Source organism: Gracilinanus agilis, chromosome 2, assembly GCF_016433145.1.
Source record: "Gracilinanus agilis isolate LMUSP501 chromosome 2, AgileGrace, whole genome shotgun sequence".
NCBI lineage: Eukaryota > Metazoa > Chordata > Mammalia > Didelphimorphia > Didelphidae > Gracilinanus > Gracilinanus agilis.
In genome coordinates this window covers 543,498,818-543,515,392 of record NC_058131.1, presented here as the reverse complement: position 1 = coordinate 543,515,392, position 16,575 = coordinate 543,498,818, and the positions used below count along the sequence as shown (strand labels likewise).

The 16,575-nt window shown below is 34.7% G+C and overlaps 1 protein-coding gene across 1 annotated transcript in view; it reads right to left on the bottom strand.

Moving 5' to 3' along the window:
• DMXL2 (Dmx like 2) overlaps nucleotides 1-16,575 on the bottom strand; it is a 161,802-nt gene that overhangs the window by 58,553 nt on the left and 86,674 nt on the right. Inside the window, exons 11-16 of the mRNA XM_044665166.1 lie at nucleotides 16,071-16,342; nucleotides 13,330-14,011; nucleotides 12,925-13,046; nucleotides 11,137-11,226; nucleotides 7,142-7,259; nucleotides 5,294-5,413 (exon numbers count right to left, since the gene is read on the bottom strand). Of these exons, the coding sequence (XP_044521101.1) occupies nucleotides 5,294-5,413; nucleotides 7,142-7,259; nucleotides 11,137-11,226; nucleotides 12,925-13,046; nucleotides 13,330-14,011; nucleotides 16,071-16,342 (1,404 nt within the window). The remainder of the gene's footprint in view (nucleotides 1-5,293; nucleotides 5,414-7,141; nucleotides 7,260-11,136; nucleotides 11,227-12,924; nucleotides 13,047-13,329; nucleotides 14,012-16,070; nucleotides 16,343-16,575) is intronic.

Here is a 16,575-nt window from a genome sequence, read left to right as displayed (position 1 = left end):
GATTTTTGTGCCTCTATAACAGTTGACCTATTCAGTTTTTTAAGATATTAATTTCTGGGGCAGCTGGGTAGCTCAGTGGAGTGAGGGTCAGGCCTAGAGACAGGAGGTCCTAGGTTCAAACCCGGCCTCAGCCACTTCCCAGCTGTGTGACCCTGGGCAAGTCACTTGACCCCCATTGCCCACCCTTACCAATCTTCCACCTATGAGACAATACACCAAAGTACAAGGGTTTAAAAAAATATTAATTTCTTCAGTATTTTTGTACCTCCTTTATTGAGCTATTAATTCTTTTTTTCTGTATCACTCATTTCTTTCCCAATTTTTCTTCTATCTCTTTTATTTGCTTTGTAAAATTCTTTTTGAGCTCTTCCATTAATTCTTTTTCTTGAGGGAGGATTGAGAGCAATTCCTATTTTTCTTGAATGCTTTGGATGCAGCAGTATTGACTTGATCATCTTATTCTGAGTTGTGTTTTGGTCTTGTCACCAAAATAACTTCCTTTTTTTGTTGTTCATTTTCCTTTCTCTTTTCTTTTAACTTAAAAAAAATATTAAGTTGGGCTCTGTAACTCACCACTGTTCTAAGTTTCACATTCTTTGTACAGCTGACTTCAGAGCTAGCTCTGAGATCTATCTGCTTTCAGTTCTTCCAAGATGATACGATGAAAGGAGAGGTGTGTTTAATACTCTCTCCAAGTCAGTTTGGGGGGTAACCACAAGCATTCTTTTCCACCTTGGAAATGTAGTCCTTAGCATTGCCCTTAAGCATATCCAGATCTCACAGTCCATATGAACAGTCTCATTGTTCCTCCTCACTCTCAGACCTCTAACTCATGAACTATAAGATCTGGATCTGTTTAAGGGCAATGCAACAAAAGTCTTGCACCCAGGGCCAGCAAAGGACCATTGTAATCTCCTTCTGAGTAGTTTTCTAACCACTCTTACTATTTGTAGCTGAGAGCTCCAGAAGCCATTGCTGCTGCTTCAATTTTGCCCCCAACGCCTGTTGCTTGCCTTTGCACTCAACTTCTACCCTGATGCAATAGATTTTTTTTGTACTGGCCTTATAAGTTGTTTTGGACTGAAAAATTATTTCAACCCATCTTTTTGTGGGTTATGCTACTCCAGAATTTGTTTTGAAGCATTCTATCGGAGTTTTTTGGAGAGTGATTTGGTAGAGATCAAGTGGGGTTTGGGTACCTTCTCTGCCCCCCATAAGCTTATTTTCAAATTTTAAAGCTTCATAGAAGCTTGAACTGACATAATTATTACTATTATTGGTATTATTTCAGATTCTTCCAGCTTGTTTATGGAAACCTGTCTTTGTGTTGCAAAAATTAAGAATTACTATTCTAACAGTGTCCTTTGAAATCACTAATTAGATAAGAATTCCATTTTCCAGAAGACTTTTAGATTTCAATACTACCTCAACTGAAAACTTATTCTGGAAATTCTGTCAGGGTCCAAGACTCCTCATCCTAAAACATTCATTGACCCTTGTGGCTTTCTCATAGTGAAACATTTGTCCATCATGTCCTCACTTTCCTCCCATTAGTCTCTATTTTTGGTGAAGGATCCAGGTTAGCCAATCTTCACTATGCTCCTGGCAGTGCTTCTGCTTTCCAGATTTTAAAACCATCAGGTCGACCCCTATCCATCCTACCCTTCAATCCCAAGTTCCATCCCCAAACTTTTTAGTTCCCTTTAGTGTTGTCTTCCTCTATGAAAATAAAAGTCCCTTGAGGCCAGACATAGTCTTTCTTTTTGCTTGTATTTATTTATATCCCTTGAACTTAGTAGAGTGCCTGGCATATAACAAGTTCTTAACAAATATTTGGTGCCTTGTATTGCACCTTGTTTTTCCCAGAGAAATCAGGACCAGATCTTTACATGAATGTTCCTACTATTATTTCTTTGATAAATATTTTTTTAAAACACAAATTGAGACCTGTGTACTCTTGATCTTTTATATCTCATTCACAGTTACTAAAGAACTTTCTGTTAGTTATCATAAATGCAATTATAAATGCTATAAAAATTTTAGGTGTCAAAGTAGAAATCCAAGTGAACCTACTAATCCAGATAATTTTAACTTCACAGATACCAACATAAAAGAACTTTCAAGCAGTTTATAGAGTGGGCTATAATTCCTTAAAAGTAGGGACCATATTCACTTAGATCTCCTTCTTTCTCCAATGAGGTCAGTGGCTGGCTTGGTCTTTTTTTCTTCCTAAATTTCTAACTTCATCCTGGCAGATTTCAATATGCATACGTCCTGATATTCCCTAAACCATTTTAAGGGTTTCCATTTCCTATCATCTTACCCTCTTCTGTATAGTTTGGTTTCCAACATCATCATGCAATTGAAATTGCTTTCTGCAAAGTTACTAGGAATCTCTTAATTGCCAAAAATGCAGTGACTTACTCTCTATGCATATCTTTCTTGACCTCTCTGTAGACTCTCACACTGTCAAACACCCTATTTTCCTTGATGCTCTCTTGTCTCTAGGTTTTCATGTCACCACTCTTTCCTGGTATTTCTCCTGATGACCATGCCTTCTCAGCCTCTTCTTCTGACTCTTCTTTCAGGTCACACCCACTAACCATGTAACCACATAACCATTCATTCCTCTTCTCTTTTCTCTCTCTGTGTTGTGTGCTATGGGATATTTTTTAAATTTCAAATGACACATGGTAAAGATGTTCAATAGTTACCACTCAAACTATTAGCTTAGGATAGTTCAGTTTCAACATTAGGTTGTGACACATGATGTTCTCCAATGTTTATTTGTCTTTTGAATATGCCAGTAACTCCTGGAACTTGCTCATTTGAGAGGTCAGATTTTTATAAAAGTAGGTTTTCAGTGATTGCTATGATAAAAAGCAAATATCACACACAATCAATGTCTTATCTGATTCCAAATTCTGAAGATGTATGGAAAGTCTAACGGATACAATACATCCCCACTAGCAATTGTGGTTATTTAAGAATGATTTTTAATCTATTAAGTATTTTTAAAATAGCTGCCAAAATATTAGGATATAAATATGTAAGCCTAGGGAAACTTAAAAAAAATACTGAAACTCTAAGAGTTCCATGAAACAACAAAGTTTAAGAACCTCTGCTCTAAACTATTTCACCTTGTGATCTCATCAGCTCCCATAGATATAATCACCATCTCTAGGGAAATGAATTCTCAGATTGATCCAGCCCTAATTTCTTTTCTGGCACCTCCAAATATTGATTAGATATCTCAAACTGGATTTCTGGGAGACATCTTAAACTAAACATTTCTAAAATTCAACTCATTATCTCTTCCCCTAAATCCTCCCCATCTTCATAATTTCTCCATTACTGTCAAAGGCACCACCATTTTTCCTGTCACCCTGGGTTTATAACCTAGATCTCATCCATGACTCCTCTTATGCTGCCTTCCCTCCTCAGCCCATCTAATCTATTACCCAAGTCCTGTCAATTCTACCTCTATAACTTCTCTCCTCTGACCACTACTACACTTCATCTACTCCTGCCTGGACAACTGAACTTATCTTCTGGTTGTACTCTCTGGCTCAGGGCTGACCTTACTCTACTCAGCAATCAAATTGCAGATATAACTATGTCATTACCCTACCCTATTCAAAAAAAGCCCTGTGGCTCTCTATAACCTCCAGAATCATAAAATACTCTATTTTGGCTTTGAAAGCTCTCCATAAACTGGCCCCTTCTTAACCTCTTCAGTATTCTGATTCCTGTCTCCCTTCCAATGACACTGGCTTCCTTGTTCTTCGACAAGACAGTCTATCTCCTGAGGGAATTTTCACTAGCTGTCCCCAGGCCTAGAACTCGTTCTCTTCTTTGTCTATGACTCCTTATTTCCCTGACTTCATTCAAGTCATAACTAAAATTATGCCTTCTGCAACAAGCCTTTCCCAATTCCTCTTAATGCTAATTCCTTCCCATTGTGATAATTTCCAACTTATCCTGTAATATATTTATACATTATGTTTTATACATAGCTATTTGCATATTGTTTCCCACATGAGATTGTTGTTGGGTCCTTGGAGGAAGGGCCTGTTTTTGCCTCACCTTTTATCTAATATCTAATATGGCACCTGGCCCATAGAAAGTACTTAATAATTGCTTGCTGACTTGGCATATGGCATATATTATTTTCACAATAACCCTGTAGAATCTGTATCACAAGTACTGTTCAATTCAACTTAAAGGATGAAGAAACTAAGGAGCTGATTCGAAATTAACTGATTCTCCTAAGATTTCATAAATATCATAAGCAGAATATGAAGTCAGGTCTTCCTGACTCCATATAGTCTAGTCACTACTCCACATCACTGCCCCTTTTTAAGTAATAATAAAAATTCTGAAATGTTTAGCAGCTTAAAATTAGACTTAATTCTTGAATAAATCAATTAATCCACAAGCACTTGTCAGATACCTACTATGTACCAAGCATAGTGTGAGGCATTGGGAATACAAAGCCTATAATGAAAAAGTTGACTGATTAATCAAGTTGATTGTGATAGCAACATAATTCTTAATTTGTCTCTCAAAGTAAGGTCTTTTCAGAAGAAAATATAGCTGCCAATTTCTTTGAACTCCACACTACATATTTCCTCATCTTAAAATTGATTAATATCATATAGACAGCCAATATATTGAAGAAAAATTGTTAACGCTATAATTCTGGTATTTTGTAAATAATCTTTGTTAATTTTTGTTAATATTTGTAGAAATTACTATTAAGTATGTATTTATATCAGAATTGTTATAAAAAAGTTTAGAGTCACAACACTATTAATTCATTTAGTGATTCCACTAATAAAACATTAATAACCTCAAAATAATAAAGTATTAATTTTATTAAATTTCCATTAAAATTTTAAGTACATAAAATGACTTCTTTTTAGGTATAATCTAATTTCTTTCATCAATAGTTTCTATCTCTTATTTTCACAATTAAAAGTTTGCTACAAAAAATTCACTTCTATTCAGTTATTCAATTTATAATTCTTAGGATCTTTAAAGCAAGAATTCTTTTTTTTTTATGTCATGAATTCCTTTGGCAGTCTGATGAGGGCTATAGACTCCTCAAAATGACATTTTTAATAAGTAAAAGAAAATGCATACCTCTAGAAAAGAAACCAATTATAATAAAATATCAAGATAATGTAAAAAATAGCCAGGTAAAGAACTTCTCCTTTAAAGAATTATCTAACAAAGAACATTCAGTAACAGAAATTCATTTCTGGATATCTACAAAATTGTAATTACTCACCTATACATGCTTGTACAGATTTAAGATGAAGGTGCCACATGTGAAGAATGGAACGATTATTACTATCTTTTTCAATTACTACAAGAAAGAATTTTTCTGAAAAAGGTGGTGGACGATATCCTAGCAGTAAAAGTAAACAGATACTTCATTACTATGCTTTCAAAATTTAAGAAACCCTTAAAGTAACATTATATACAAGAAAACAATGAATGGGTCTTTAAAAACAAATTGATATAATCTCATAAAAAACTAATATTTGGGAACATAATTTTTTATTTCATTAAATCTCAAAAAGTATTTTTCAAAAAGAATGACTGCCAAACAAGAGGGCACATAAAAAACTTCCTGCTGCTCAAATGCCTTTAATGTGAAATCAAACTATCATTCAAATTAATAAATCCATAAACATCTTTCAGGTGCATTAATATTATATGCAATGTACTGTGCTAGGCACCAAGGATACAAAGATGGAAAATGATTCCAGTTCTTAGAAGGAAAGAATACAAGAGGCACATAGATGAATATAATTAATAAAACATGGGATGTGACAAGAACAAAAGGAAATCCAATCGAAGAGCTCTAAAAAAAATTGGAGAAGTAAAAATCAGAGAAGGCTTTATGGAGGAGATAATACTGGAGGTGGGCGTCAAGGGGGAAAAAAAGGATTTCAACAGGAAATGCTGGGAAGGGGAAGTATTTGAAGATTTAAATGCTCGATTAAGGAATGTACATGCTAGGCTGTGAAAATGAAAAGAAGCAGGAGACAGCAAGATAAATTGGAGAATAGCTATAGAATTGGAGAATAGTGTATAATGGGAAAGTGTATCAAGGGGAGTAACATGAAGTAAGTCTAGAAAACCAGGATCACATTTAGAGCAGAAAAGGACCTTAAAGGATAAGTCCAATCTTCCCAGTGAGGAAGTTGATGCAAAGAGAGGTAAAAGTGTCTGAGGCATGATCTGAAACCCAGTTTCTCCCTGATTCCAAGTCCAGCATTCTATCCATTACTCCAGAAGGATGAAGCTTATAAAAGGACTTAAAAACCACATTGAATATATATTTTATTTGAATATATTTTATTTGAAATGCAACAGCCTCCACTAAAATTTTCTGAGAGTGAAAAAAATCAGATTTATGTATTAGGAAAGATTATTCAGGCAGATAGGTAAATGATGAATAGGAATACAGAAAAGCTGGAGACAGAGAAGCACGTAGGCTTTTTAGAATAGTGCAATGAGTGGAGAAAAGGCAGCAAATGAGAAAAGGATCAAGGATGCTAAACTCCAAGAACCTGAGGGGTCCAACCCTCTACAAGATGAGAGTGATACTTATATTATCTACCTCAGAGTAGTCTTCTGAGGCAAGAGCTACATAAACCTTAAAGAACTTACAAAGACAAGTTGATATTTAGGGCAAAAATAATACTGTTTTTCATCTTTGTATACAATACCTTGCATACACCAGAGTAGACTGGTTGTATTAACTAGTTGTATTAAACTGAATATACCCAAAGCAAGAATCTAAAAACTAAAAAAACCTAAAAACTGAAGTGGGAAACAAGAACTTGGAACCTTTGTCTCAGTACAACAGGGTCCACTATTCTGTGCTTTATTACTTCATTACTTCTAACTTTACTTCAAAAAATATGATTTTCCTTGCTAGAGGAGCATTACTAATACAAACTTTCTATTGGCCAAGATTACAGTCATTTTAACCTAATTATTTAGTGTTTGTATTGTAAATTATTCCAGAGATTTCTACTATTTTATAAAGGCTATATATATGGACATAGGGAACCTTTTTCCTCCAAAATTAAAGAAATTTGATGTAAACTATATTTGAAGGTACCTTGAGATGGTTGGAAAAATATCTCTGTCTCCTTCTTGTGGACGTACATCTTAAGTGGTTTATATCCTATAATGAAATCTTCTTGGAAAACATGGAGTAACTGTGTATTTGAGCCACACTGTAAACACCAAAAAAAAAAAGTTAATATTTTTGTACTTCAGACCTACCTTCATCTGCAAACACACACACACACACACACACACACACACACACACACACACACACACACAGAGCATTTTTTAAGAACAGGAATTCTATTTACTAATAATAAAATAAGATTTTGAATATCAAATCCCCTTATTTTGAAAGGGAAACAAGTCTATATATATTTTGACAATTTTCTAAATTTGACAAATTTCTAAATAAGGAGGGAAAAAGGCTACATCTCAGACAAAACTTGAGAGTTTAAAAGATTTCTAAGAGACAGTGCCAGGGTAGCTCATTGTTTCCCTTAAAATTAAAAATCCATTTCTGATAACCCTCATTTATTGAACACATTGTATATAGTACTTGGAAAGTCAAGGATCATAAATGAAGTTCTATGGAAAGCCCAACAGATCTAGCGATCTCCTGTCCCACTGCTAACTGTGCTAAGGGCACTGCTTTTGTCCAGGGATAGTAAGTTGTTCAATACTATATTTCCATTTTCTCCATGAAAAAAGGGGCAAACATTTGCCTCCTCACTTGATGACCTACTTAAGAAAATGTGGAAAAGGATAAAGAACTTTGTTTTCCATAGAGTCTCTCTAAAGGCTAAGGAGATATTGATTGCCTTTAGTTTTCTTAAGTAGACTCAGTCCCAAAGACAGCTCAAGTGATCAGTCTAAAGGGAAAACTGTTGATAGCTGCTTCTGCACTTCCACTGAGCTGAGAAAAGGGAATATGTTGATGGCTTTTCTGATCTTTCTTGAGATTAGCAATTTGAGAATGGTTGCCTCCACTCCCTTTTAGTTCCAGGTCATGAGTTCTGCTGTCCTGAGTTGAGGGCCTTGGTTGCCTTCATCTTGTTAGAGAAAAATGGTCAGACTTGTATGAGACACAGAAGAGCCTGGTTGAAGAGTAGCTAGGGCATATCAATCTGTCCCTAACCTGGAGGCTGGAAAGGCCTTCACTTTTATCCTTCTTCTCCTTAGGCAACACCTCAAGATTCAGGAATCTTTGGTCAAGTTAAGCTTAGGTCATATCTCAGCTCCCCAGGAAACCCTCCCACATCTCTCTATCCTTTACCTCCCCTGAATTCTAATGCAGTCAAGACTAGTTCTCAAAGAGCAGAATAAAAAGAGTCTCTTTGTAGTATTACACACAGTAAATGAATAGGGAATGTAGTAGAGAGAGTGCCAGGCCTGGAGTTAGGAAAACTAATCTTCATGAGTTCTAACCTGGATTCAGGCACTTACTAGCTACGTAACCCTGAAAAATAAATGAGCAACAACATTATACAAAGCAAGCACTTGTACCTCAGTGCATAGAGCACTGGGCCTAGAGTCAAAAGACCTGAGTTGAAATCCAGGCTCAGATACTGGGCAAGTCATGCAAGTTTTGTTTGCCTCCGTTTCCTCATCTGCAAAATGAGAGTGATGATAGTATCTACCTTGCAGGGTTGTTGAGAGGATAAAATGAGATAATTATAGAGTGCCTATTACATAGTGCTATATAAATATATCTATTACACAATGACAGTTCAAACTGACATTCACATAACACTTTAAAGCCTACAAAACACTTTATCAATTTTCCAAGTTTCACCCTCACAAGCAACAGCTCTGCTTTACTATATGAGGAACATGAGTCAGCTTCTAAATCCCTTGGAACCTGAATTTCTTTACATGTAAAATGAAGGGATTGGAATAAATGCCCTCTGATTACTGTCCAACTCTAGATGCACAAACAATGTAGGGTATTACAAGGTATTATCCCTAATTTACACAGTTACAAAAATTGTGCCTCAGAGAGGTAAGAGGCTTGCCCAAGGACAATGTGAATTTGGCTCTTCCAGATTCCAAATCCAACACTGTTTATTTTACCAATTTCTTTAAAAATAAAAACCCTTCCCTTCCATCTTAGAATCAATATGTGTATTGGTTCCAAGGCAGAAGAGTTTGGGTAAGGGCTAGACAGTGGAGGTCAAGTGACTTGCCCAGGATCACACAGCTAGGAAGTGTCTAAGGCTAGATTTGAACGTAGGACCTCCCATCTCTAGGCCTGGCACTCAATCCACTGAGTCACCCAGCTGCCCTCTATCAATATATGTTTTAACAACTTCTAACATAGCCCTTGACACTGAGGTTTCAGATTATTTTAGTCCTTAGGAATCTCATATCTGCACATTGATAAACAAAATAACATTTTTAAAACAATTCAACAATATACCTCACCCAATTTATTTTCTTCTTTTTTAATGTTTTTATTTTTTTAATTTTTTTACATTGTCAACTTCCAGACTGAAATTATGCTCTCCAATTAAAATCTAAAACAATAAAAAAGCAGCTGAATTTTTTAGTTCTAACACAACAAAGCTATGCTTAATATTATTTTCAATTTTGATATGCATATTGAGATTCCCCATCTCTTCAAGATTCAACAACAAAGATATTTACTTTCTTCTGTTACCCTCAATGGAACACAGATGCCACATCCACGCCTTTTCTCATGAAGCACCACCAAAATGCTAGAGTCACTCTCATTCCCTCAAGTTCACAAGAATATAATTCTGTGTTCAGCTAGTGGGTGAATAGTTTTCTATCAAACTTTTCGGGCTCTGCTCTTGTTAACTTCTACCTGTTTTTAACTGGATCATGGGATTTTTGTGTGGATGGGAACCTAAAAGATACAACAAACTAGTCTAACCCTCTATAAATTACAGGTTATTAATGTAGGGTCTGGAAATAACTTTTTAAAAAAATACTTATCTTCTGTCTTAGAATTGATACTTAGTATTGGTTCTAAGGCAAAGAGCAGTAAAGACTAGGGGAAACTGGAGTTAAGTGACTTGCCCAGGGTCACACAGCTTAGAGGTATATGGGGTCAAACCCAGACCCTCTCATCTCTAGGCCTAGCTCTGTATCCAGGCACTGAGCCATATAGCTACCCTTGGGAATTTCTTTTTAAAAACACTTTGATTATTCTAGTTCAATATAATTAAAACTATAATTCAGAGAAGGGATCTAGAGAATCTCACTGGACTTTCAAAGAGGTCCATAACACAAAGTTAAGAACCTCAGCATTATACTGACTTACCTACTTTAAAAAATTTTAGAAATATTTCTATATGTTTCCTTTATGGTAGGCCAAAAGCATGTATCTAATTTAATGCCCACCAAAATAATTGTACAGATGTAGCCAATCTATTCAAGAATATACCAATTTATAACAATTTTAGTTTACTTCAAATAACATGAATATCTTACTGTAATTACAAACATACTAATACATCATTAAGGGAAATTCATTTGTCTACATGTAATTCTTTGATCTTTTATCACGTTCTAAGTTTCTACCTTTATTTTTTTTAACTATCTCACCATTTTGATAGATAATCTTTAAAGGTTGATCAAGTTTCAGGTAATTAATTCTATAGTTCATGTGTATTTTCAAACTAATTCTGATCCTACCTGCATTTTCAAATATCTCTTCCTTAAAGACTTTCAAGTGATTTAAGTCAAAACACTATAAATCAGGGTTCTTCACACCAGGATGAGTAAATTACTCAAATTAAGTTTCATTTCCCTGGGAAAAGACTACAATGTCTGAACGAAAACACAGTATTGATGCAGAAGAACCAGGATTATAACTATTCTACTCTGAGGAGCAAAATTCCTCATAACCCAACCTAAAGGAAGAAATTCCTAAACCTCTCATGGATTATACTATGTTGCTGATCAGGATTTGACAGGACTTGGGATAAAAGAGGATTATTGCAAAGGTAAAATTCAATAATACTTATAGAAGCAATTTTTAAGTTTATTTATACCATCATTTCATTAGCATTTATTTACTTGGTTAGTTATTGCATCGAGCTCAATAATGCATCCAGGTCGGGCAGTAGACTGTTGGCTCACAATATTAAACACTTCTCCGATAAGTTTCTAAAATAAGAGATGGTATTGATTAAAAGTTTATCATTATTATCAGTGATAATCCAAATACTTTATACACAAGTATTTATGATCTACTAACTAAATGATAATGTTGATTGGGCAAAAAAGGCACTACCTACTAGTAATAATATTAAAATTAATAACATCCCATGAATAGACCCAAAATATGTTTTACTGTTCCATAATAATAATTTAAGAACTCAGCAGCAAGCATAATTTTACATTTTACTGTGATTACATACAAAAGTACTTACTATGTGCCAAGCACTATGCTAAAACCAGGGGATACAAAATAATAATAATAATAATAATAATAATAATAGTCTCTGATCTCAAGGAGCTTGTAGTCTAATGTAAAAGAGACTATATATAAACAAGATATATGTAGGGTAAAACATAGATAATAAAATGAGAAAAAGTACCAAAATCAAGGAAGAATGGGAAAAGATTCTTGCAGAAAGTAAGAATTAAGTTTATACTAATAGCATTCTCTTCTTGTGAGATAAATGCATTGCCTTTCCAGTTAGATTTTGAGTTACTCAAACACAAGAGAACCATGGTTTCTACTTCTTTTGTATTTCCCTCTATACTAAGTACAGTGGACTAGGACCAAAATAAGCAGCAAATAAATGCTTGTTGAAACAAACTGAACAAAATATGAGGAAAAGAACTACCAGTAAAGTCTGAATTTACTTGTTTCAAATCTGACTTCCAAAAGTAAAAGGCTTAGTTAATAAAAGGTGATGAATAGGGTGCCATAGGGAATGAGTGGTGGCAAATGCTGTTGATAACAGAGAAGCAATGGTTCAGCAGAGAGCTTCAAAGTATCTAAAATGGAATCATGAGACATGGGTTCAAATGATATCTTGGACCAGTGATGGGCAAACTATTGCCCAGGGGCCAGATCCAGTTTGCCTATCACTGCCTTAAGCAATTCCCTAATCACTACATCTGGATGTGAGGACATAGTGATTAAAGAATTGCTTAAGGTGGTGATATGGGCAAACTGGATCTGGCTCATGGGGAATAGTCTGCCCATCACTGTCTTAGACAACTGATATTTGTAAAACTCTGGAGGTGTTCCTTTACTAGAAACTTGGGTTTCTTTATAAAATAGGCATAATAATATCTCATAGAAATTGTTCCTCAAATATGAATTATTAACATTGGTATGATCACAGTTTGGGTAATAGCTAAATCCTTGGCAAAATAAATTGAGCTTACAAGTGATGACAGTAATATCCAAGAAATAAATTATGGTCCCTTGGAGATAGAACCAATATCCTCTATCATCCTTTATCTAAAACATTCATGTTATTTGTTTAAGCACCTTTACATCTACTTCGCATAAGCTTTCTTGAAAGAAGTAAATGACATTTCATATTGTCTTTCCCTCATTGAAAGTACAGTACTTTTATATATGTCAGTTTCTGAATAAATGTTTATGGACTGAATGTTAAATAAATGCTCTGTAGGAATATTATTTCTTTAAACCTTTGGTGCTTCTGAATGGACAATATGAGAAATAATGAACTATGGCACACATATTCATGAAGAACAAAACACATGAAAGATTATCCATTCAAATACACACTAAAGAAAGGAAGGGTTTTTGAATATGCAAATATGGAATCTATACACCCACTCTCCTCATGCCCCTCTCCACCAAAAATAATGAAAACTTACTGAGGATTCTGGGTCTGAAAGTTCATCAAGTAATTTTCTGGCATCTACTACTGCTTGATATAATCTCAATTTTTTGCCATCAGATGCAACAAAGCAAGCACTAGCAGAATTGCAGTATGTACCTAAAAAAAATGAAATACTGTCATATAGTTTGAAATACATACATTTTAAAAACATTTTCCTACCACCTAAACTATGAGTAGTTGGCACAGAATCCTTTTAATACTTATCTGCAAATAAAAACCAATTTGTTAACCACTAAAAAGTTTTTATTCAAAACATTAATAAGCATAACTTTAAACTTCATATAAATTAATATTTTGAAAAATTAGACTTGTAATTCTTCTGAGTTTTTATAAAAATATCACTCATCACAAAATAGAAATATTTTAAGATAGCACTCACCTAGGCAATAGCTGGGAATAAGAGTTGGAAGCCAAGCTACATTAGAAAATGCAGAAGTGTGGAGAGAGTTGATTCGTGCTAATTCAGATACTCCCCCAGTATATGACAAGGGTCCTATTGGGTCTACACGCCACAGAATTAGCTCACTATAGATTGCATTTGGATCATGAAATGTTCGAGTTGCTGCATTTCTAAGAGACTCTTTAGATGAGCCTTTAATATGCTTTATAGGATCCATGACTTGACTTAGTATACTATCTGACTCCCCAAGACAACCGGATTCAGGTGTTAGCACAGCATTATGATGAGAGGATGTTAATAATAATGGCAAAACGGAATGACAAGCCAGATCATTGAGGTGAAACCGGTGACCACAATATCTAAACTTATGAGTTACAGTTAGCACAGTGGTAAAGGCAGATTTGTCAGCAAAAGTAACTGCCCACTGATTTAAAGATCCATCAACATGTTTGGAAACCATCATTACTATAGGAACTTCAATGTTCACATTTGTGTTATCGTGTCTGGAGCTCAGCTGGGATCCAACGGCATCATCAGAACTCTTCTCCTGAAGCCACAGGGCGTTAGCCACATTTTTAGAAGCATACATCATAATATTTTTGCTGAGAGAACTGGCATCCCCAGAGGGAAATGCAACAGGGATCCGAGAAGAAAATGAAACCTAAAAAATACAAATATAATCATTTATAAAATGTTTTTAATAACTATGAAGTTATTATAAACATAATTATAAACTAATAGATCATATGAGGGCATAAATAAAAGATCCAGGAATCAAACCCATGGCTTCAGACAACTATATAAAAATCCATAAAATAAGGGTAGGAGAGTAAACTAGAGTACCTAATGAATGAAGTCAGGGGAAGCAATATAAAAAGAGCCAGAAATAAAAATCCATGGCTTCAGATATTTATTTTTTAAATGCAATAAGGATGAAGAATAAAATAAGCACAGATTCTTAACTAACACAGAAGGAACCCACAGTACTGTTAAGATTTACCTCACTCAACAAGAATTGAGCAGAACTGTTTTAAAAAGAGGGAGAAGTTCAAGACAGAATAGCATTGGGGTAACCCTACTCAGGTTGGAGTCATATAAGCTGAACTATTCAACATTTATTTTGACCTTGTTTTCTAGACTAAGATGACCTTTTGACTAAAGAATAGGACAAAAAATGATGATAACAGAAGTAGAAACCCAAGATAACTAAGGAGACAGATGGATGACATTTAGCTGTCCTCAATAAGTTCAAGTCACCAACTTCAGATGAACTACATCTATGTAATGATGTGATTATTTAACCATTGGCAGTAATCTTTATAAGATTCTCAAGAGTAGCAAAAGTGTATCAGAAATGGAGAAGAAAAATGTTCTAATATGAACAAAAGCAAAGTGTCACTAGGGCAAACCCAGTCCAATGTTTGGCAAATAATATGCACTTAATAAATGTTTGAGTGGCTTCCATTACTGGCAAAATTCTAGAACACATTATTAAAGGAATAGTTTGTGAGCCCTCAGAAAAGAAAGTTGTGAAGATTAAAATCCAGCATGATTTAACCCAAAATAGATCATGCCAGACTTAACTTCATTTTCTTTTTTGATAGAGTAACTAATTGGGAACACTATAGGCATAGTATAATTACATCTAAGCAAAGTATCTAACAAAGTATCTCATGATACCTTGTGGGCAAGATGGAAATACATGGGCTATCTGAAATGGCTGAAAAATTACTCAAAAGTGTAATCATTAAGGGGATGACATCAACTTCAAGGAAGACTCTATCATAATACTCTAGAAAAAGATCCTTGGCACTAGGTTGTTCAAACATTTTATCCATAATCTTGAAGAAAATACAAATAGCATGCTGATTGTATGATATGTGAAAAGTTAGGAAAGACAGCTCAACACACCAGAATAGAGAGAATGAATAGCCAAAGATTCTGGCAAGCTAGAACTATGAGATGGGGAAAATAATAAGACAAATTTAATAAACATGCATGAATATTTCTACACTTAATTTTAAAATACTAACTCTACAAGATCGGCATATAGAATGTGATCAGTCAACATTTCCTATGAAAAAGATCTAAAGGTTCTAGTAGACTATTAGTTTAATCTCAGTCAGGAAGTGTAAACCTCAAACTTCTTTTTAATAGGCTCATTTCTTCTGCTTAACTTAATCCTTTATTGATTATTTCAGCATCTCTATAAAGAGTTCATCAGTAGGAGCTGGAAGAAAAAGAAGCTTGATGTTTACACCTTCCAGAACACTTGGAACCAGAAAAGTACAAGTTCTAATCTTGTTAAAGAAAAGAAAGGAAATAAATGTGTAAGCTGGTATTTAGCAAACAGTTTTGTAGCTCCTCAGGAGTGAGGTTTTCAAAATGGCTTACTTTATTTGAAAAGCTGAGAATTCCCAGCCAATCAGACAGACATATTCAGAGTTATTTATGTGAAAGTATGCCAAAGTAAAAAGGAAATGGTTGGTGCTAATCTAGTTTGATTTTATGAGTCAATTTTTACCTTTAAGAAGTCTGGAAAACTAAGACCTAATTATTCTTAAGTATTCTAAAATATTCTTCTGTATGGAGTTCATGAAACACAATAAAGGTTACAAATGAAATTCTTTTTTTCATTCTGGAAAATAGCTCGTATACATCTTTTAGGGGCTTGTTATTTTTAAGTGAAATATAGTATTTGCTTCTTTGGGAGATTATACCTGAACTTGTCTAAATATTCCTGGATTGTATTCATCCAAATACTTTACATGCCACACTAAAAAGGTGCCATCAGAGGGGTGGATTGTAAAAAGCATATCAGGATTCCTATTCCATTCAGTAAGTAGCATTTCAATCTTCCGATCTAATAAGACGGTAGGAAGTGGCATTGGTGTACTGGCTCGGGCATAAGTTCTAGGACTCCCCTCTCGATCTCCATCTTCATGTTCCGATGATCCTGTGCCTGTTTCTGATTCTCTATCCAAGGATAATTCTGAGCCAGAAAGAAATTAAAAGGTACATAGTTTAACTCTGATGCCACCTAACAGTGAGGAAATACTATACTGTAAGAAAAAGCTTGCTATCTTGCATACTCCTCATCTCGTCTACAATCTGAAAAACAAGGAATGGCAATACCATTCTATACACTTTTTTGGCCTAGCAAATGGGTTCTTTCCCACTATAATACTAAGTATTTCACTCAAAGTACCATCAATGGTAATAGTT